This window comes from Panthera pardus, unplaced genomic scaffold (genome assembly GCF_024362965.1).
Source record: "Panthera pardus isolate Hobbes unplaced genomic scaffold, ASM2436296v1 HiC_scaffold_22, whole genome shotgun sequence".
NCBI classification, from domain to species: domain Eukaryota; kingdom Metazoa; phylum Chordata; class Mammalia; order Carnivora; family Felidae; genus Panthera; species Panthera pardus.
Genome location: NW_026526788.1, coordinates 80,757,865 through 80,781,262, shown reverse-complemented (window position 1 = coordinate 80,781,262; position 23,398 = coordinate 80,757,865). Strand labels below are relative to the sequence as shown.

The 23,398-nt window shown below is 48.7% G+C and overlaps 1 protein-coding gene across 4 annotated transcripts in view; it reads left to right on the top strand.

Annotated features, from left to right (window-relative positions):
- The window catches only part of ADAM12 (ADAM metallopeptidase domain 12), a 351,592-nt gene that overhangs the window by 256,124 nt on the left and 72,070 nt on the right, over window positions 1-23,398 (top strand). For all 4 annotated transcript variants that reach the window (XR_008424981.1, XM_053910018.1, XM_053910016.1 and 1 more), the window contains exons 9-11: window positions 3,322-3,491; window positions 5,951-6,035; window positions 10,243-10,391. Coding sequence is in view for 3 of the 4 variants with exons in the window: in XM_053910018.1 (XP_053765993.1) it covers window positions 3,322-3,491; window positions 5,951-6,035; window positions 10,243-10,391 (404 nt within the window). In the remaining variant the exon portion in view is untranslated. The remainder of the gene's footprint in view (window positions 1-3,321; window positions 3,492-5,950; window positions 6,036-10,242; window positions 10,392-23,398) is intronic.

Sequence of the window (23,398 nt, the reverse complement as noted above, 5' to 3'; positions counted from 1 at the left end):
TGACACGTGTGCTCGCCCAAGCTTCGCCTCTTTAACCTCTCACCTCCAGTCTGTCCCACGTCTTCTCAAGAAGTTAGCACCAGCCGCAGGTCCATTAGCGCTGACCCTCTGTGACCTACTTCTGGAAGGGCTGGTCTTCCGTGCGTTTCATTTCTGCAGGTACCTCCCCTCTCACGGGAGTCTTTGTTCCCCCTCTCCCAAGCCGGTTGCCTGAAGGATGCGAGTTCTCATGTCGGACCCCACAGGGGCTTCCCTTTAATTCCACCCATTTTTTTCAGATCCGTTTCTTCCAAAAAGCCTCCCTTGAGCCCTCAAGCACAGCCCCCTCTGAATCCCTGGTTTCTGCCCTCTCTTGGGAGTTCAGTCTGTTGGAGTGAACTGTCCTAATGGCCAAGAGTCCCCAGCCTTGAGCCTCTTGCTGACCTCTGAGCAAGGGCGAGGGAACCCTCATCCTTGTTCTTGGTGCCACTGCTGAGCCCGGCACTCAGCAGGAGCCGAGCAAATCCTTGTCGCCGCTGCGTTCGTGGGCGAATCGATGCCACCGCTCTCGGATGGTGTCCACCCCCGTCCTGGGCTGCGTGGGCCAGGCACACAGCCGCCAGGCCCCCGTCGAGCGTCTCCCCAGGCCTGCAGTCACAGTGGGTCATCTTGGAAGGGAGCCTGAGCACTCGCACAGAAGGGGCCGTGCTACATAGTGGTTTAAATCTGGGCGCCAGGCCCACTCTGCTCGTGTCCACATCCCGGCCACGCCAGTCGTGCCTTGAGCGGTTGCCTGATCCCTCCAGGTCTCGGTGTCTCTGAGTGTAAAATGGGGTTAATGCTAACTCTTGGTTCATGGAGCTGTCGTGAACGCTAAGAGAGCTGTGGCGTGGAAAGTCCTGAGTGCTGCGCCCAGGACGTAGTAAGTGCTCGCTGAGTGTCCGCTGTGGTTATGGGTATCAGCCATCAGCAGCCTGGGAAGAACGCTCCCAGCAGGCAGGATTGTCTGTGATGACTCAGGAGGAGTAGCACGCACGACACTTGCTCAGTGACGCCGATTTGGAGAGGAAGGACCGTGTGTGATATGCTGACGTGTGAAGTCTGTTATAAGGACGTGACCCGAGAGAGCCAGCAGAAATGGTAACCCATCATGGTACGAAAAGCTCCTTGGTTGGCCAGTACCAACGTCGGCTCTGAGAAACAATGACACACAGTCCCATACGGACCTTAGTGACCCTCCCATACAGCCCTCATCGGAGGCAAACACAGTGTCCCCTTCACAGGTGACAACCCTGAAGCCCACACAGGGCATTGGCTCTGAGGTTGTCGCTTAGCAAGGCGGTGTGAGCATCGGCACTGGACTTCTTACCCATCTGCCTCCTGATCACTGTTACCTTTGTGCCTGACACAGTGGGAAGTGTGGTCCCTCCGTCAAAAGGCAGCAGCCAAGACGCATGCCGTCAGGATTCCAGAGGAGTCCGGGAACTTCATTCAGCCCGGGAAGCCTGGGCTGGGAGCTTACGAGTGGATACCACAGACAAGACCAAGCAATGCTTTTTTTTTTTTCCTCTCTCTCTCTAATTAATTTAAGTTCTAATTAGTTCCTTTAATGAACTATTGGTTAATTGCAGTATTGGTTTCAGGAGTAGACTTCAGTGGTTCTTCATTTACATACAACACCCAGTGCTCACCACAAGTGGCCTCCTTCCTGCCCATCCCCCACCCAGCCCATCCCCCACCCACCTCCCTCCGTCCACCCTCAGTGTGTTCTCTGTCGTTCAGAGTCTCTTATGGTTTCTTTCCCTCTCTCTTTTTTGCTTCCCTCCCATATGTTCATCTGTTTTGTTTCTTAAATTCCACATATCACAGACCGAGCAATTCTTGATTAAAAACAAGCTGTTGGGCAGCATTTGGGTCGAAGCATTGTCTCATGAACTTATTAATGTAATGCCCATAATTGTCATCTGCTTGAGACCCAGTTGACGTTCTGCCATGTAGCTTGTGTCCCAGTCATACCCTTGTGCTCACCAGATGACCGCGGGGAGACGAGCAGGGGAAACGGCGAGCCTGCCCTCCGCGGGTTCAGCACCAGGGTCAGAGGCTCACACTTGGGGAGCTGATTGCCCTCTGGCTCACCACATCGGAATGGGGCTTAACCATCAAATGCGGAGCTTCTGCGACTTGTGTTACTTGTTGGCCCGGATCCTGGTAGAGGAAAAATGGGACGAGCTCACACCTGGAACTTAACTTTGGCTGCTGTCATCAGCCACCTGTTTCTGCCTGGTTACCAGGCATCTCAGAAAATGAGGACCTTCCCATTGTGTACCACCTCACCCCTCATGGGCGTTGGAAGATTTTACAGCCAGCCAGGTGATCCCGTGTCCTCACCCCCCGGGTCCTGGGCACAGAGCCACCTCCTTAGCCACCTCCTGCCACTTAGGGGGCAGGAAAGTAGTTGGGGGCAACACGGAGTTCTTCCCTCTGCCCTGACCACTCATCTCGCCCTGGATAAAACTATCCCTTAGCCATTAGAAGAATTGCTCGTCCTACCTCTGACCCAGGATGATCTGCTTGTGGAGGGAGGGCTGTAGGTTGAAGTCAGGGATGTGTGCAGACGGGAGACAGAATAGCAATGACAATACTTGCTTTGGGCAGGGTACCCAAGACTTTCTATCACAAGGCTGTAAAAGAGGAACTTCCTTTAGATCTTTCCTGTGACACCTCTGGTGAGCTAACTTCTGGCTGTGAGGAGAATGGTCAACGAAGTTCCCGAAGAAGAAGGGTTCTGCTTATCCCTTTATTATTCCGAAAGATATTGATTTGTTCATTTGATTAGAACCTTCTAGGTTGGTTACAAGTGACGGAATGTGATCGTGTCAGCCAAGTCTGAGTCTTTGCTGAAAAATTAATACAGATTCATTTTCAGCAACTCGTAGGTAGAGCGTTTTGCTTAAAAGGAACAAATTATTGTCCTTGGCAGTGTCTGAAAGAGCCTAATTCCCTCATTGTTTTTCTTGCCGTAGTTATTAACTGGCTGTCTTTAGGCATAATGTGACTATGTTAGCAATGGTAACACATCTATATGCACATTTTAAATCACCAGTGAACTGTGTGAAACGTGTGCTTCCATACCAATAAGGGCAGACGTCAAAAAGCCTATTAACTTTGGCATCTAACTGGCCAGCCACATTGGAAACCCAGTTAACAGGGTTAACAGGAACAAGGGAGCAGAGAGGGATTTTTCTCACCCGGGTCAGTGAGGCTCACAACATGCAAATATGTACTAGTCTTCGTTTGAAGTTCTTATGAATGTGATCCCCAGAGGATGCCTGTCTCGGTCAGTTTTACAGACCACTGAACATTCGGATAGTGCTGGTGGGCGTCGAGGTATGGAATGACATCGACAAATGCTCGATTAGTCAGGACCCGTTCACAAGCCTCCACGAATTCCTGGACTGGAGAAAGATGAAGCTTCTACCTCGAAAATCACATGACAACGCCCAGCTTATCAGGTAGAGTGTTCGTGATCTGTTCTTTGCTCGAAGAACGCGTGACCTCACTAGCCCCCTGTCCTGGCAGTCGCTGAAGCTGCACGCCTCTCTACAGAGCTCACTGGCTTGTACAAGGGTGTTTCCCAGCCCACAGCAGCGGGGCACACGCCATCCTGACCAAACTGTGGGTCTGTTGGGAACGTCTCCCTTTGAACCCCCTAGGAAACCTGTCCCTCCAAGAGATGTCTTATTTTCTTTTTCCATCACCTGGATGTTTTCCTCTATGCAAATTTCTCTAGTCTTTGTCTTGATATAAAATTGTCCCGAGTAGGCGATTAAAAAAAAAAAAAAAAAAGCTCATTTTCTTTCATTATTACTGAAAAATGTTTATGCAAGATGTGAGGACGATGTATTAGGATGATTATTGCCAGATGCCTGGAGAGAGGAAATGTTCATTCCTCCTCCTGTTTCTCTAGGACTCTGGTTTTCTAGATCAGAGGACCCCAGCGGTCTGCATTCTTTCGATCGCTGTGGACTGAGCATCCATCAGGAAGCCAGCACCCTTGAGGTGCTTTTAACATAACGGTGACCAGTACTGTAAGGCTCCCTGCTCTCAGGAGTCCCCAGTCCGTTGGGAGAAGGTGACAACGAACAAGGAAATTGCAGAGAGCGCTAAGTGTCACGGAGATAATAAAATGAGGGAAAACACAGCTATAATGTAACATACTATATTAGGAAGATATTCGGACACCTTTGTATTTAAAGGGAAAGAAGTGTAATCATAAACTGAATTAGTGAGGAGTGGGTTTTTCCCAAAGTGACAAACTTTTTATTAAGACCCTTAAACCTTATTCTTACGTTCTCATGTAGCTCACTTCACTGAATTGAAAGCTTCAAGGTCAGAGACACTTGTCTTAGGCAAATTGTATCTAGTTTCTTAAAAACTTATAGAAAGCTAAAAAGCCATTCTTACCCCGTCCTCACTTTAGAAAATGCCTGCATACAAACCGAGGCTGTTGGCATTCCCTGATAATTTACTTTGGCCATTTTCACAGGGTTGTTTGTTTTTTTTTTTTCCCGCCTTGGATATTTGTGGTCGCCTCATATTTTATGCATTGATTAATCCTGAGCTACTAAAAGTACATTTTAGATATTCTGAGTCAGAGTATTTTGTTTTGATTTTTTTCCCCAAACGGAGTCTGTCCAACTTGAACATCTGGAAATAAATTAGCCTCTTATATAACCTTATTATTTATATGCATATATAATGGTATCTGTTAAAATGGTCTATATGGATGTAAATACAAAACCTGTAACCCCAACTGCTGTACATATGAGTATGATAGGACGGACAGATGGACAGATGGATGGATAGATACATGCATACATACACAGATGAGGTTTTATATATACTTACTGCCTTTTGTCCAGTTGAATGCTGTCAAAATAACTAACTTTTCAAACAGTATGTGTCTACCTACGTATATACATGGCCAAGATAACATAAATAAGTCATTTAAAGATTTAAAAGAGATTCCCTTAAAGAAGATTCAACAAATACAAACAATGTGGGCTTTTTTTAAATTTTTTAATGTTTATTTATTTTTGAGAGACAGAGTGTGAGTGGCAGAGGGACAGAGGGAGAGACCCAGAATCCCAAGCAGGCTCCAGGCTCTGAGCTGTCAGCACAGAGCCCAATGCGGGGCTTGAACCCACAAACCGCAAGATCACGACCTGAGCCAAAGTCGGACGCTTAACTGGCTGAGCCACCCAGGTGCCCCACAATGCCATTTCTAACAGATGGGAATGACCTTGGACACTTAACTGACTGAGCCACGCAGGCACCCCTGACAAATACAAACAATGTTTAATCTGTAACGCAAGAGGGTCGAATGAACAACGCTTGCATGAAACAAGCCTTGATGTCATTGGACTCACTGATCAGGTTAAGAATCCACAGGGGGGGAAAGCCGGTACCTGAGCCATAACGTCCCCTCCTGGAAACTTCCTTCTGGTGTAGTAAGGCTTTGTGGCTGCTTATTCTACATTGACTCCAGAGGAGCAGTCATTTCTCTGCTGATTCCCCTTTTGCCAACTACGTTAGCATCACACTTTAAAGAGTTTGGGTTTCTGGCCTAATTGTAACGTCACACAGGAAAGCAAACTTCAGCTACAACAGGAGGTCTCATGAACCACCACATCCATTTCATTTAGTTACCAGTGATTCTCTGTGATGACCTCAGCGCTTCATTAGCAGGCATTGTTCAAAAGGAGTAGCTCCTGGGGCGCCTGGATGGCCCTGTCGGTTAAGTGTCTGACTCTTGGTTTCAGCTCAGGTCACGATCTCATGGTTTGTGGTCAAGCCCTACGTCGGGCTCTGTGCTGACTGTGCAGAGCCTGCTTGGGTTTCTCTCTCTCTCTCTCTCTCTCTCTCTCTCTCTGTCTCATAATTTAAGAGTGGCTTTTTGTCTGTTTCCTAGTGGGGTTTATTTCCAAGGGACCACCATTGGCATGGCACCCATCATGAGCATGTGCACAGCAGAGCAGTCCGGAGGAATCGTCATGGTAAGTCAAGGGCACCGGGGAGCCGATGTTGGTGCCCCAGACACTTCCCTCGCTGTCTCGGGACAGCCCCGCTTTTATCAGACTCGGTAAAATGAGGCCTTTTTCTTAAATGGCTTTTAGATGTAATTCCACCTTATTTTCTAGCTCCGTTGATGATCTTCCCTACCCCATAATGTTTCAGGGACTCTTTATTCAAAACACCAAGTCACACACAAGTGAGGTGAGTGTGTAAAAATAACTCAGTGGAAGCCCATCTGCCCCTTTTTTGGAGAAGAAGTTTCAGCTGGGGTCTTGGTCCAAGCATTTCAGCCCAGGACGCCTCCCGGCATTGGGATGAGCCAGGACACGGGGTTGCCCTCCTCATTCGGTTTCTTAGACAGACTGTGGTCTCACCAAACATTACTACCAGAATGGTTTTCTGATGGTTCTGCGTCCAAGGCCCAACAGCCAAAAGTCTGAGGTTTTTAACTGTTTACCACTGCACATGCTTGACCCACCTCCTAGGCTGTGTCCAATTTGTCTTTATAATAACATTAATCTTGGAAGGCAGATACTTAGGTTTATTGATTTGTAAGGATATTTTTGTCATATGTGGGCTCTATACGTTTATACAAGGGGGCAAAACAGGAAGAGTATTTGGGGCTTGTTTCTTACGAATTTAAGAGGGAAAGAGCTTTGATATGCTACCCAACAGGGGACTCCTGTTCCACTCCATCCATTACTTAGAGAAAAGGTTTCACCTCATGCTGGTGCTGTCCCTCTTCCGAAAATATAGCGGCCCCTTTGCACCAGCCCTCAGCCAGGGCGTATTCTCGGAGACCAGTCTGACATCTCCGTTGAACGAACAGAACCTTGCCCTTCTAAGAAACCATGGTTTCCTCCACACTCTTTTTCCAAACAGAACCTTTCTGAATACTCCATTGTATTAAGGAGCAGAAGGAGTAATGTTCTGCTGACTCTTATTTTCCTTCCGTACTGCCCGACCTAATCTTCTTAGTGAACATACATAACAAATGTTGTCTCTTCTCTGATAAGTGTTGCTAATTCCTGTAAACATGCACTGAACATATAAGCCGGAGAGGCCTTTGGGAAAAGCGTGGTCACTCTGGATTTCTGGCTTGTACAAGCTACCCTCTGGTTTTCTTTGAACTTACAAGCCCTTTGTGTGCTCTCCACCATGGAAGTCCCTGGAAAGATTGCTTTTTGTTGGTGCCAGGTTAATTTCAAGTCAGATCCTGACTATATTTTTACAGAGGAGCCTGTAAAATTTTAAGAGGGAATAATTTTCTGTTTCATGGCTCCATGGTCAGTTGCTCCTGACTTTGCCACTTAAAATGGGCATAAATATTTTTTAGAGCTGAAACTGAATTCCTCATAAGCATAGCAGACTCTGCCGTTTGGGGTGTTTCAACATTTTTATAACCATTCTGATCATATTTAAGTGGCTTTCTTCGGTTTGTATCCCTTATTCTGTTTCCATACAAGCGCTTGATCAAGATTCCTCCTTTAAAAAGCATACAGAAAAGCCTGTGTTGTTTTTTTTTTCAAATGGATGAAAATGAACGTGGCAGATATAAGCAAATATGTGGACTGCAGTGGCAATCAGGTCAAGGTCAAAGTTCATCAACAGGAAATATGTTTGACCTACATGTCAGCGGTGAAGGTCATCCTTAGACACATCCTTTGTCCGCTCCAGTTAGGAGAGAGGCGTCAAGTGGGACGGAAGGCCACAGCCCCTTTAATTCCATAAAACTCCTGAGATAAATGAGCTCAATGTTTTGGCCAGACCTGAAACTTCCAGACTCACATTCTCCTATTATGTCTCTGGAATTAAGTTCATGGGTGTTCCATGTGACTATGCCTGCTTCAAGGACTCACAAATACCTAAGAGGAAGGAAATCAGGTAGCGAAGAAGCAAGAATCCCTATCAAGTTGAAAAGACGAGTTCCACTACTGTTGCGCTATTTTTTTAAGATAGAGCAAATCATGAATTCAGTAACTTAAAGCCGTGCCTTTGTATCTAACTGAACTAAAACAATCTAGGTTTGGGGATGATGCCGTAAATAAAGAGGTAGGCGGGGCTCCTGGTTGGTTCAGTCAGTTAAGCGTCTGACTCTGGATTTCGGCTCGGGTCGTGATCTCACGGTTCATGGGATCGAGCCCTGCATCGGGCTCCGTGCTGACGGTGCGGAGCCTGCTTGGGACTCCCTCTCCCTCTGTCTCTGCCCCTTCCCTGCTCACTCTTTCTCTCTCTCTTTCAAAATAAATAAATAAACTTGAAAAAGTATTTTAAAATATATTTTAAAAATAATTAATTTAAAAAGAAGTAAGTTTTTTTTTTCTTATTACAAACCTAAACCGTTTGTCAGGGTCCCTTGAGAGACAATTCTGTTCATAATCACCTACCCGTGAGACAGTGTAAAACAATTTGGCAATTGAAAACAAACACAGGCCATTTGGTGATACAAAATAATCAAATAATCGTTTTTAAAGGACGAATTCCTTGAATTTTGTGCCAGAGCATGTGAAATGTGGCCCTCCACATTCCTAGGTTGACGACTTTCTCTTTGCCAACCTGTGTTATTCTTGAGAATTGATTTCCTGAAACATACTTGTGAAGCTTCCTACAACAGGAAACTGTAAAATCTAAACAAAGTAATTTATTAGGAATTTCATCCATTCTAAGAATTACTTGGTTCCGTGATGTGCTGCTCTCTTCTTAGACTCAGGGCTGAAAAGGGGCAGCTACAGCTATAAGCAAGAACCTATAATAATCTTTTAGGAGCACGCCTTTACAGGGGGCCCCGCAAAGGTCATCTGTGTCAGGAATGATGCTTTCTCCCAAGCACGGTGTCACTGTTTCCTGGAAGTTTCTTGGAAAACCCCTTATCTCTTTCCTGGGAGGCACAAAGCAGTATTTGAATAAGGGACCTTCTTTGCTCTGCGGTGTGCAGACCTTTTCAGAAACACCACCGATGGGCCCAATTTCTGCAAATCACATTTAGTAATGAACAGTTTTCGTGTGTTCAAGTTAAGGAACAATATTTTAATAATCAGCGTTGAATAATTCAGTAACGATACTGTAAGTAACAATCATTTCCAGTATCTCCTTAGCCAAGCCAACCACGTACTCCGTTAAGATAGGGGTGGCCATACAATGCTTGCTAGACGGAGAGACCACCTTCCAAAACCCATCAAAGGGTAGAACGAACCCCCGGAAGCAAGAGTGAGAGAATAAGGCTGCTTCGGTCCATTTCCAAAGTCTGCAAGAGACCAGCAAGAAAGAGGCATAACTGGTCTCCATCTTAATTCAGTGAATCTTCAGATTATTCAATGTGGTTAGCTTTTTTTTTTTTTTGTGAATTCTTGTGAATTTTCCAAGTATCCTTCTTTTTTTTTTTTTAATTTTTTAAGTTAATTTATTTTGAGAGAGACAGAGTGTACGGGAGGGGCAGAGAGAGAGGGAGAGATAAAGAATCCCAAGCAGGCTCCTTGCAGCCAACACAGGGCCAGATGTGGGGCTCGAACTCACAAACGGCGAGATCATGACCTGAGCTGAAGTCGGACCCTTAACCACCTGAACCACCCAGGCGCCCCTCAAGTATCCTTCTCTACCAAGTAGACAGGAGGGGTGTGCTCAGTAACACCTGCTTAGGTCTTATTTAGAATGTCACAAAGTATAGGGACACCTGGGTGGCTCAGTCACTTAAGCGTCCACCTTCAGCTCGGGTCACGATCTCGCGGTTCGTGGGATCGAGCCCGGAGTTGGAGCTTGTGTTGACAGTGCAGAGACTGCTTGGGATTTTCTCTCTCCCTCCCTTTTGGCCCCTCTCCCAGCCACCCCCCCCCCCTCAAAAGACACTTTCAAAAGAAAGAAAGGTGTTTTATAAGAGACTGTGGGGAACAGAATGGAGATGATTGCCTTGAGTATTTCACATAAAGACATAAGGAGTCCTAAATGTGTCCATGATGTAGGCACTCCTCTGCAGAAGGGACCCCAAACTGGTTTAATAAAATAGGTCAGATTGTTTTTTAAGTTTGAACTAAATAATGGGGCTCTATATTTGTTCCTTTTAGGGGACTGGATTCGGTCAAGTGTTGACAAAAGTCGGTCAAGTGGTCAATGGCAGGGGAGAGAAGTAGACAGGGGCTGGGGAAAGGCCAAGGAGATGTGAACTATACATTGTGTTCTTGTGTTTGCTTTGAGGACCATTCAGACAGCCCCCTTGGCGCAGCTGTGACCCTGGCACATGAGCTGGGCCACAATTTCGGGATGAACCATGACACTCTGGAAAGAGGCTGTGGCTGCAGTGTGGCTGCTGACAAAGGAGGCTGTATCATGAACCCTTCGACCGGGCAAGTACCGACATTTCTCTATTTGTAGAGCTGGGCCTGACGTTGAAGTGCATATTGGGAAACTGCTGAGCAAAAATCTCCCTGGTTTCCTGGCAAGAGCACCCATGGAAACTTCCAGAAAGAAGTCCCTTCCTAAGTAGCAAGAGTGAACTGCACTCCTCTGAGAAGGTCATAGGCAACCAGATGGCAATGCCACATGGCATAAGGATGGACTTCTCTGAGAAGTGGCGGGGGTGGGGGAGGGGTAGACACTGTCTTTGTTTAGAAATTGAGACATTATCCTACAATCTGAGCACATGTTTTCTATTTGAGCCCACAGCTCCAGTGCCCCGGCCATCCTAGGGCCTGGAAACTTGCTGGGCAAAGGGGTCAAGGTTAGATGGGTCACACGTCCTTCAGAACGTGCTAGTTGGGGAGTGTTTCTTCCCTCAGGGTTGGCCCAATGACGTCTCTGAAATACATCGATAGCACGGGGCCGGGGCGGGGGGGGGGGGGGGGGGACAGGTACCAGCGTCCCTACATCTGATGCATCCACCTTATTGGATCCGAGAGGTTTCAATGACGTGACTGCTCCCTTTCGGTCAATTACATCTTTCTTCCTCATGGAATGCCTTTCAGAAACTCTAGACTTGGTTCACCCGGGAAAAAAGGAAGATAGTTTCACTAAGGTACCATTCAAATGAGGTGGAAAGAGACATCACGTGGAGTGATTGAGTACAGGTTCTGATTAGATCCCGAAGCCTCCACGAGCCCATCCCAAACCCGAGTGCTGTGCTAATGTGGGGAGATTTTCATTAGGAAAGGAGAACACGCACTTGTTACCATCTCCTTTTTTTTATATCTGAATGAGACCTTCCCAGCTCTTGTCTTCACGGCACTTTCCCGGCGAAGCTCGCTCTCTGGGCTTGCTGAAGGCCGCACTACCATGGGAAGCCAGTCCGGACTTACAGCCCAAAGACTGGCCTCTCTGAAGACCTACTGGCAGGGGGCCAGGCCTGGCGTGAGGGGGGGGACACCTGCCAGAGGCATAAAGGCCCCAGGAGAGGGATGGATTGTTACAAAATGCACTTATGCTTTGGCAAGCAGCAGCTTTGGGGGGCTCCTCAGCTGGCTCCTAGGGCATCACATTCCCCCCAGAAACAAAGACTGGGCGGCACTGCACATCGTCCCTGCGTGAGAAGTGTTCGTGAGGCATCTCCTTGTCACCTTATTAGCAAGTTACTGCTTCTCTTCACCGCCATTAGCACGGAACCTTCGGGGATGCATCCTTTTTGCCTCTGGTTCTGTCTTCAGCATGACTCAAGGGAGTCACCAAGACCTTGTAGAGGAACTTGCTCTGAGTCTGTGATACCAGAAGCCAAGAACCTGAGCCCAAAGTGCTAGTACCTTAGGCCAACAGCAACAGGAAATGAAATATTGCAAAACCCTAGATACTAACAAGGGAGCTCCCCAAGAGGGACACAGGCTTCTCTGAGAAAGTGTGTAGGACTCTTGTCATGTAAACAGTCCAGGCAGAGGCAAGATAACTAACTGCTGGGCATTTGGGGCAAAAAATTCCTTCTTAGGATGTGAGGTTGGGCCAGGGGCCTGTAGGTATCTCCTTTTTCCCGTGGAATACTGGCCAGACAGACCCCAGCATCACTGGCCAGCTTGCTGCGTGAATCTCAGACAAGGAAGCTGGTAGGAAATTAACATACAACTGAGTGGTCTTCAGGCTTTCTCATTCCTGATGAACTCCAAGTGGCTACAGAAAATTCTCTGTTTCCTTAATTTCCCTGATGATCAAATAGGCACCAAACATTAGCCTCTATTCCCCCCACAAGTGGTTTCCAGTGGCTAATATTGTGTATGTTTTATAACTCTTGATAAACTTGGCAGACGGAAGAGAGGAAAATCTAGACTGGGAACTCTGGACTGAGATTGAAGAGACGGGGTAGCCCCTGTTCTGATACCAATTGTTCTGGGTAATACAGGCAAATGGGTAACCCCTCTGTCTTCCCATTCTTCATCAGGAAAATGAGTGAGTTAGTCTTTTTCCTTCCTTCCTTCCTTCCTTCCTTCCTTCCTTCCTTCCATCCATCCATCCATCCATCCATATTCATCCATCTCTCCATCTTTTCATCATCTCATCCATACCTCCACCCATCCTTCCACTTACTTGTTCACGTAGTCAACAGATATTTTTGACCCCTGGGCCTATTGTCATGGGGAACACACAGAGGAGGGAAACCCTATAGCTCTAAAAATTATATGATTCCGGAGGCATAACAGCAAGACCTACTTTCGGATACTCCGTATAATTTTGTGTAAACCCCTTCAACTGAGAAAGTCTTCGTGGCAGTGTTTAAGGATAGGAGCCAAATGACCCTGGAGATACTCGAAATTCATAGGTAGAAATGCTATTGTTAAGAGCTCAGCAAATCATTTCAAAGGGTTTTTCCCCCCTTACCAGGGGTTTGCTAATAGCCTTTACTTGATTTATATCTTATTAGCAATTTCTCAGTTTTCTCTTTTGCTGAGCTTGTGCTCTTGCGTAAATCTCTTCTATTTGGTTCTCGTTTATGATCCCACATTCCTGTCCAGAGAGTGGTGTTTTTAATTTTCTCAGATGGAAAGAGACTTCCTAAAGCAAGTGGGTGAATTAATCACAAAAGTCCACAGTGAGGGGGAGGTCAAGCCGCCCAGGCAACCCTCAGCCGTCCATCACCCATCGGAGACCTTCCAGGCTGCTTTTAATCTGCAGTATTATCTCAACGTGGTCATTCTCTTACCTCACAGGGGCCCCTCGAGAGCAGCGGAGTGGATTAAATGAGATCACGTGTCTTTGTAAATTGTAAATCACTCCGCAAATACACGGTGGTAGCATTGCTATTCTTGTTTAGCTCACAGGGGTGTTGGAACCATCGAGACGTTGAGGGCCTCTTCCAGAAGCCCTGTGCTCAGCTGCTGGAAAGCACTTTCATTCCCACTAAAGGTCCCTCAGCAACTCGCCCACGGTTTCTCTGTGAATGGCTCGTTGTAAACCGGCCCACGTCCAAACACCAGCCCTCCTCCTGACTTCCTCTGCACCACTGATTCAGGCACCGGCAGCAAACGTTAAAAAATGTTACTCGAGTCGTAGCCTCGAAGGCGAGCCCCGAATAGAGACGAATCGGTGACTGCTTTAATGATACTCAGATCTTCCCGAATCACAAAGAACCAAGTATTGCAGATGGTTTCGAGGGGAAAAGCACAACCCTTGATATACCGTGTTTATTCCTTATCGAGGCATTCCAGAATCCCAACTCCGAAACATTCGCCGCCTGCCGTCATTGACAAATGGGACCCAAAGCCCTGGGAAAACTACGCTGGCATGCAGTCCTGCTACAACGGGGTGTTATGACTTGGGTCACATCTTACAGGATAGTTGGAGGGGGGGGTTCCTTACAGGTTGTACCATTAATTACTGCAAGGCCGGCCGTGTGTGCGAGCATGTGTTTTATGTCTGTGGATAGTTAACATGAAGACCTGCCTTGGAAATTACTCTTTGGCAAAAGCAGTCTCTGGGGATTCGTGTGGGAGTTTAAACTCAATTGAGTCCATCCATTAATGAGCTCCGTGGAGCATTTGGTCTGAAAGGGTTTGAGGACAAAGCATGCCACATTTATGGGAGGAAGAAAAATGTGAAGAGTTTGAACACTTTTGGAAAAGATTACTTAGCGTCGTTGTAAATGTCACTTCCCAGAGTGGACCAAAAAAAAAAGCAGCATTGGCATTCAAAACCTACTCTCAGAGCTTCCTTTATTTTTTGCAGGAAGTTTTCTGTTAAAAAGAGTTGGAGTCAGAGAGCCTCTCATGGCGGGAATGTAGCTAAGTCTTAGGCTCATACTGACCCAGCTCCTGTGGGATATCACATGCCCTGATGCTCAGATGTCAGGGTGACAACCGTGAACGGGACAGACCCCCTTCTTGCCTCCTGGAGCTTGCAGTCTCTTGGGGAAGACAGACTTGAAAAACAATAAATTAAAAATCACAAGTTAAAAGGAGTGCTTTGAAGGACACACAGGAAGAGGGCGGAAAGGAAACGCGTGGGCTAGGGGCCCCCCCTTTTATTGGGGGCTTGGGGCAAAGCTCTCTTGGAGGTGACAGTTAAGCAAAAAGCAAAAGGAAGAGAGGGATGGAGAGTCCCCAGAGAGGGGGGAGGTCGTGCAGTTGGGTGGAGGGGACCGGAGACCAGGGGCTCGTGGGGCTGGATCCGGATGGGGGTGGGGCCTGGGGGCCTGGGGAGCTGGTGCCTGCTGGAGACGAAGGGGGTGGGGGGCGGCCGAGAGAGCAAAGCCCAGTCCACCAGACAGGGACGTGGTTTTGTCTCCAGGGCAATGAGAAGTCGTTGGAGGGTTTTAGGCAAAGCAAAACTATGATCTGACTTACCTTTTAAGATTTCTTCACTTCTTTTTTTAAGGTTATTTATTTATTTTGAGAGAGAGAGTGCAGGGGGAGGGCAGAAGGAGTGGGAAGGAGAGAATCCCAAGCAGGCTCTGCGCTGTCAGCACAGAGCCTGAGGTGGGGCTCGATCCCGCGATCCGGGAGATCATGAACCAAAATGAAATCAAGAGTCAGACGCTCAGCTGACTGAGATACCCAGGCAGCCCGAGATTTCTTCACTTTTGAGATCACTAGCATTCAAGCGATTATGGCTTGCCAAATTAAGCGGTTTGTGTCTATTTTTGTAAAGGCAGGACATGCTTCTTGGAAAACCTAAGTAAGCACGACAGGGTATAAAGTCTGGTGTATTTTGCTGTAGTTAATAGGCATGGGGGATTCAATGAGAAGCGTCTTACATCAGCACCCCAGGCTGTGCGCCCCACACTCTCGCCTCCCAGCTTTGCATACGTGATGTACAAAATGCTGTTCTCTCTAGGATGTCACTTTGCTTTCCTTACACTAAGCATCCTTTGAGGACTCAACTTCAAAGAGCCACGGAAGAGCCCTTTCACACTCCGTGGGTGGGTATCTGAAAGAAATTACTGCAGAGTTTTCATGCTGATGGTAAGGATGAGGTTTGGGGCTCTTCGGGTTTTGTTTAATCCAGACTGGCAAATGGCTCCGAAGCAAAGGATGTGCTCCCCGGCTGCCAGCAGAGAGTGGAGAGTCGCAGGGTGTGCACCCAGGAGACTGCAGGCTAAGAAACTCAAATGAGCATGACCCCTTGCTCTCCAGAGGTGTAAATGATTTACATTAAGCTGAGGTTGGACGTTCAGGAATAACGTCCACAACTGGATCAGATAACCATGTTTAAGCACAAAGCACTGCCGTTCTGTGTCCTCAAAAGTTTGTATAATTGGCTCCTTCAATTCCATTTAATTCGATTCAGGAAACGTTCACTGCATACCTGCTCGCTGCACAGCTGTCTGGACGTGTAGCACATCTGGATGGCCTCCGCCCAGGTTCGGCCTCCCCCCGTGACTCTGACTCAGGACAAGCCCGCTGCCAGGAAATGGGGTGAGGCAACCAAGCGTAGTGAAACCACTCATTTACTCAACTAGGATTTACTGTGCCCCTGTGTGCCTGCCAGGTCCTAGGGAGCAGAGTAGGGGCACAGACCCAGAAGGAACCTTGCCTTCTAAGAACTCGTGACAGGCAAGTAGACTGCTGATTACATAACAGAACCTCAGGACTCTGACGGGGGACGTTTTTGGTGCCGTAAGGCTCACCGCAGAGGCTCCTGATCGGATCTATTTATAAGCTCCTGGGTTTCGTGGCACCTCTTCTAGAAGCATATGCCTGTACAAAATAAGGAGGCATGTCTAAACATAACTATAAGACCATTTCACACTTTCAGAGAACCACCACCAACAACACTAATTCATTGTGAACTGGGACCAGAAGTTGGAAGGGACTGGGGCGCCTGGGTGGCTCAGTCGGTTGAGCATCCGACTTTGGCTCAGGGCATGATCTCGCGGTTCATGAATTCAAGCCCCGCGTCCGGCTCTGTGCTGACAGCTCGGAGCCTGGAGCCTGCTTCGGATTCTGTGTCTCCCTCTCTCCCATGCTCATGCTCACTTGCTCTCTCTGTCTCTCTCTGTCTCTCTCTCTCTGTCTCTCTCAAAAATAAACATTCTTTTAAAAAAAGTTGGAAGGGATGGTGGGCAGGGAACACATTCTGGGATACAATCCAGTCTGAACCCTAAAGAACTGAATGAGGTCAGGAGGACTCCCCCCGGGGATTTCTAGCTCACATTGCTGGGAAACTAGATTTCTGTTTGAGGAGACTTCTCTCTGAAAACGTGTTTCAAGGAACTAAAATGAACTTGCTCAGTGAAAGATTCCTCAGAATTGGGGATGTGGTGGGAACTGATAGAAATTGGATGTATTTTGGAAGTCTCTACTCTATGTAGAACTTGCTTTCTTGAAGAATAGTGCAGGATCCGTGTAATTAAAACTCACCCCCGCCCCCGAACCCTGCGGAACTGAGATCATGAAACACATTTATCAGAAGGGGATTTTGTAAGAAGGGGATTGTGGGAAATCATTTCCCCATATTGTCTCTTCATTTAAAGGTGATTATTGTTTTCTCGATGAAAAGTTTGGGAAAGGCTTCACGTCATTCTTCAAAGTATAGGGGGATACATGGACATTTTTATTCAAGGAGAGGACAAAGGGGGAACAGCGACAAAATGAAGAACTCTAGCAACATTAAAACACTACCGCCCAGAACCAGTTTAATTACCCAGCCAGAGTGATTTAGTTGGCTGCATCCCAACATTATCATAAGAGGGAAATGAACTGGCAGGAGAGATTCTCGAAAAGAGTTCAAGAGGGCGCATCACTATGGAGAACGTTCTTGTTCCTCTCTGTGTAATTGGGTGTCGCTCACTGTAAAATACAGAAATTTTGTCTGCAATTCATGCCGAATTGGAATACTCAGCGTCCCTGCCCAAGAGCCCAGTAGAATCACCCTCCTCTCTTAAGCTGGGCACAAAACAGAGAGGTCAAGCTGGGGAGATGGGTCAGCATGGCCACTGCTCCTTAAATATCCCATTCGGGGGAAATGCACATGGGAGAACTTGACTTTGACCCTCAAGGACTGGATTCCACCGTCCTCGTTCATCAGTAACCTGGGTGTCATTTGTCGTGTATCGCACATATCTTTAAAATGCCCATTTTAAGGATAAGAAAGCTGAGTCTCAGAAAGTTAAATGTACTGCCTACACTTTCAAAACAACCCAACTGGAAGCCCCAGGACATAAGGCTGAGTCCCCAGGTCCCAAGCCCCTGCCTTTCCACTTTCCTGTTACTTACCTCAAATCAAAATGCCACTGCTTGGCAGCAGCTAAGCCTCAGGAAGAGGAGAAGGGCGTCTATCCTGAGGTGGTGGTCAGAGAAAACTGCTGGGCTTCCTTCCAGCCGCACGCAGGCTTCGAGGGAGCTCCGTGCAGCTGGGCTCCACGCATCGAGGCTGAGGGCAAGTGCGGGAGCTGTGCAGTTCAGTCCTACCGGTGTGTTTGCCACACGGACGTGGCCACAGCCGTGTTTGGGTTTCGTCTGTGGCCTGAAGCCTTCTCAGTAGAGAGCAGTGTCCCTGCACGACTTCTGGGAGGCAGGAAAACCGCCCCAGTTTTAAACCGTTTAGTTCTACAAACTTCCTTCAACTTATATTACAACAGCAGAGAATTATTTCCTGTCATTGCTCGTTAATCCAGCATTTTATTTGTGGTAGAACATGTGCGAAAACATTACAGCTGAAATTCTGCCAGTGCTTCCCTCCCCCCTCCCACACACCACACACACACACACACACACACACACACACACACACACACGTGGCTTCCTCCTCTGCCCCGGGCGTATGGCACGGAGGCCACGACATGAGGTCAAGGGTAAATTTTGGGCCTCTCTGCCACCCAGCAATATCCAGCAGGACTCACTTCAAGCTCCACCAGGTCAGAAATTTTGTTTTGTTCTTGCTAAATCCTCATCCCCAGCACCTAAAACAGTGCCTGGCACATAGTGAAGTGCAGTAAATACTTCTTGAATCAAAGCATGGATGGATAGATGAATGGGTCAGTAGATGAATGGATAATGGTGAGTGGAATGATAGATGGGCGTGTGGGTGGGTGGATGGATGGATGGGAAGGAAGGAAGGAAGGAAGGAAGGAAGGAAGGAAGGAAGGAAAGAAAGAAGGAAGGTGGATGGACTGATGGATGGATGGAATGATGGAAGGAAGGAAGGGAGGGGAAGAGGGATGGGAAGGAAGGAAAGAAGGAAGGAAGGAAGAATGGTGGGTGGACAGATGGATGGATGGATGGATGGAATGATGGAAGGGAGGGAGGGAAAGAAGGATGGGAAGGAAGGAAGGAAAAAAGGGAGGGAGGGAAGGAAGGGAGAACAGTGGGTGGACTGACGGATGGATGGATGGATGGATGGATGGAATGATGGAAGGAAGGGAGGGAGGGGAAGAAGGCTGGGAAGGAAAGAAGGAAAGGAAGGAAGGAAAGAAGAATGGGTGGACTGATGGATGGATGGAATGATAGAAGGAAGGGAGGGAGGGGAAGAAGGATGGGAAGGAAGGAAGGAAGGAAGGAAGGAAGGAAGGAAGGAAGGATGGGTGGACTGATGGATGGATGGATGGATGGAATGATGGAAGGGAGGGAGGGGAAGAAGGATGGGAAGAAAGGAAGGGAAGGAGGGAGGGAGGGAAGGGAGAACGGTGGGTGGACTGACGGATAGATGGATGGATAGTGGTTGCAGCACAATCAGATGTATGCAGAGTGAGGCCATCTTTCCACCTTCTGTATAACGGCTAAACCTCCGGGGTGAAGGCTGAGCCTGTGGTCTCTTACACTAACCAGCATTCACAGCACTGCCGTTTTCATTTGTTGTATATCCCACATCATTCTACAGTGGATTTATAATAGCTTCAAGAATAGATATGATATAATAAATAGAAAAGCAAAAACAAAATGAAAAATAAAAATAAAAAAGAATGAGAGCTGAGAACCCCCAGGGAAATGGGTGGCAAATCGGTGGCTGGGTCCATTGCTTTTCTCGTACATGCTCCATGGAGATCAGAGTGACCAGAGCAGTTTGCTTTCAAACAGTGGGGTCCTTTCCGAAGCGTCTCCCCTGAAAGCCTTTGCTTAATTTAGCAGAAGTGAGAGGAGACGGGACAAAAATATAAAATCTACAAGTAGTGGTAAGGGACGCCTTCCATGATAAGGTGGCTCAGTCAGTTAAGAGTCCAACTCTTGGTTTCGGCTCAGGTCATGATGTCACAGTTCATGAGTTCGAGCCCCACGTTCAGCCCTGTGCTGACTATGCAGAGCCTGCTTGGGGTCCTCTCTCTCTCTCTCTCTGCGCCTCTCCGTGGCTTGTTATCTCTCTCTGTCTCAAAATATGAATGAATGAATGAATGAATGAAAGTAGTAGTAAGAGTAATGCCTTGTAGACTTTATGGGCCACTCTCCAGTCTGCAAAGAACTTTCATGTCTCCTTCTCATTTGATTGTGCCTGAGAGGAAAGGGCAAATACAATCGCCTCCATTTTACAGATGAAAAAAACTGAAGTTTGAGGAGCCTAGTGGCCCCATAGCGGGTCAGGACCGGACTCTAATGTCAGCCCACAGCTTCCGGTTCTTGGCCCCTTCCTTCACACCTCCGCGGGTGTCTCTGAGCGGAGGGGACTTTGGTTCCCAATCACGGGGGTGGGGGTGGGGCCACGGGCCAGTCCTTCACCCTTCTTGAATTCTGGCTTGTCCTGATGGCGACTCCCGTGCCAAGGAGCCCAGCGAGGCAAGACCAGGGCTCGTACAAACTTCAGCCCCGGTTGGGTGGCTCGGAGGTGGCTGGCCGTGACCGCCTGCCTCTATCACATTTGATGAAACGTGTTGTCCCTGTTACAGACTCAGAGTCAGCAGAAGCAACTGGCATCATCTTCGCAGGTCTGTCTTCTAGGGTCGGGGGAAAGAACGGAGTTATCTTGGACGCGCTCCCTGTCCCTCATTGACCTCTGGATCTGTCTGCCTCTGCCAGAGCCCGGTCCCTGGCAAGCCCCACGCAGAGACAGAGGCCTTTTCTCGTAAGGAAGCTGAGAAGCTCCGCCAAGACCCGGCCCCTGATGGGCCGGGGCCCCCCCGCCCTCGCTCCCCGGGCCCTCCAGGACTGGGTTCAGGAGGAAACAGCTGCCCGCGCACAGGAGCGAAAGGTCTCGTCTCTGGTAACGTCCAGAGACCTCCCGCGCACCCCTCAACTGACCAGAGCTCAGCGGGCCTCTTTCTTTATTGAGAATTCGGGGAAATTACATTTGGGCTTTAATTGGTTTCCAGGGAGGAGGAGCAGAGGTCAAAGTTCACATGTAGCAACATGAATTATAATGGGCCACAGATGGCGTCCTTCTGAATCCCAGGTGTTTGCTATTAACGCTGGACCTGCCCTACTAAGGACGGTTTTGATCAAGTTGGGCCTGGCCTGGCCCTTTCCTTTGCCTTCTGCAGCCCAGCTGGTGGGCCCGCTGGGTCAGCATTGGGGCCCAAGGCTGGGTCGCCTTCCGTTCCCAGAGTTGACGGGAGGAACTCCTTTCGGGTGCCCCGGGTCCTGCTCCGCTGCGCGAGCCAGTGCTCCTGGTGTCACGCCCCGTGCACGCACGGGTGGGCAGAATGCAGACTCGGGCTTCCTTCGGTCCCCCCCACCCCCCGACCGCCCCGAGGAGTCTTCGCCCTCAGCTTGTTGGGGCCCCAACAGGCTCACAATCTCCCCCAGGTGGGTGCCTTCCGGCCCGCGCTTGACCTCAGGTGCTGGATAAATCCCCAGACCTGGCCTTTGTTTCCCGTCTCACCGGAGATGTTCGGGGAGGGACCGGGAGGGTCTCCTTGGAGTAACGTGCCTGCCGTGTGGCCGGTTTGGCTTCTGCCTCCACCTGACTCCAGCCACCCGTCCTTGACTCGGGTCCAGCCTGAGACTGCCCTGCGGCCCTTCCCCAGGGGGTGCCTCCCGGAAGCCGCTTCTCAAGGCCTCGTGACTGTCGTGGAGGCACCATGGTTGCACTGAACGTGGGACTTCAGGTCAGAGAGCAGTGTTTCCACACGTGAGACGACTATGACGTGGCACCGGACCTCTCTGAGCCTCAGTTTCCTCATCTGCACAATAGAGATGATGTCCTCTGACCCACGGGGGGCGGGGCTGGGTGAGTGAGAGTGCCCACCGAGCACCCGGCCCACAGCAGGGACTCGCCGACCAGTGGTAACCGCTGTGAATAATTATGCTCATTATTGCCAACATGCAAGGCAAAATGGAGCCCAAGCCCCCGAAATGGGCCTCCCTGAGCTGTTCCTCCGTCCTGCCAGGCTGCTGGGGACCAGGCCAGTCCCAAAAGCACCCCCTCCTCCTCTGCCCCTAAATTCTGCGCGTGGTGATCGAAAGTTTTCATTCCTGGGCATAACTGTGGAAAACCTAAAGGTCTGTTTAAAGATGGCCCTAGGATTTGGGCTTTGAAACTTGACCGAGTAAAGTCCATCCCCAAGGTGACCTCGGGCATCCTCTCTCGCTGTAAACAGGCCTCATGCTCAAGGAGGTAAGCGAAGACGGTGATCGTGTGGGGTTTGTGCTCCTGGAGGGACTAGGAACACGGAACGTCAGCTCTGAACTGGGTGAATTTGAGGAGTTGTTGTTGGTTTTTGGGGGTTTTTTTATAATTTTTTTTAACGTTTATTTTTGAGACAGAGAGAGCCAGAGCATGAATGGGGGAGGGTCAGAGAGAGAGAGAGAGAGGGAGACACAGAATCTGAAACAGGCTCCAGGCTCTGAGCTGTCAGCACAGAGCCCGACGCGGGGCTCGAACTCACGAACCATGAGATCATGACCTGAGCTGAAGTCGGAGGCTTAACCGACTGAGCCACCCAGGTGCCCTAAGGCGTTGTTTTTGAAAGAAGGTCATCGGGCTCGTTGTGGAATTCATGGGGAGAATGAGCCATTCGATCGCGTTCTCAGAGAACGGAGGCCAGGTCGGCTCTCTTTGGGGTCCTCTTCCACCCCGAGCTCGGGGCCTGGCCTCGGCTGTGGAGTCCAAGGTTGGACAGGTACGTAGAATGTGTTCACGGGATGTGCGCTTTGGGAGAGACTTGGAACAAGCTTCCAGGAACTGATCACAACCATGACCGAGTGGCAGGTAAGAGTCGTCCAGATGCCTTTTTTGTTTGTGTTAGTTAGTTGTTTACGCTCCTAAGTTCTGGTTGAGCTACAGGAGCCCCCGCCCTTGCATTCCTGACGAGCATCTTCCTGCTCCTTTCACACCATGTATGTATCAAAATGAGGCCTGGTACTTAACTGCCTGATCCTCCCGGGCCTCCTGAATCGTCTTCCTCTCCAGCTTCCACGTACTTGTGGTTTTACAGTTTCACGATTGCTACGTACGGGCCACAATCGATGATGAATTCTGCACCCTGTGGACAATGCTTCTAAGTCCTCGAATGTACGAGGCACTAACAGTCAGTAATTTCAAGGCACTAAGACACAACTCTTAGAAAGAAATACACAGCTTGTTTCTGGGAATACTGGCAACGAGCATCTCACGATGCTTTGATGTTAACTCGCGACTTCCCCATTTTTGTTACAAGCTCACGGATCCTGACCCGTGGAGTGTGAGGTCGTTGTTGTCACCCCGATCTGTAGATGTGACCACTGAGGCTTGGTTTTAAATCTTGGCTTTAGTTTTGATAGATGGGGGTGCTCAGATTCCAGCTTCCCCGTTCGATTCTTCTCCACCTGCTCTGTGCAACGCGCCCAGGTGAAGAGCCCACCCCCCCCCCCACCCCGCCAGCCTGTGGAATCTGTCACCTGCAAAGAGAAATCGGTGGGAAGCAGAAAGTCGACAACATATTTTCCAAAACCAGCTATGCCTTAATCATTTATCAGCTGTGGGAGAAGCGAGGCTCCTGTTTGTTGTTCGTTGGGTTTTTTTCTTTTCCAATCGATTTAAACAGAGAAATCTGGATGGCTTCCCATCCATCCTGGTTTCCTGCGACGTTAGCTTT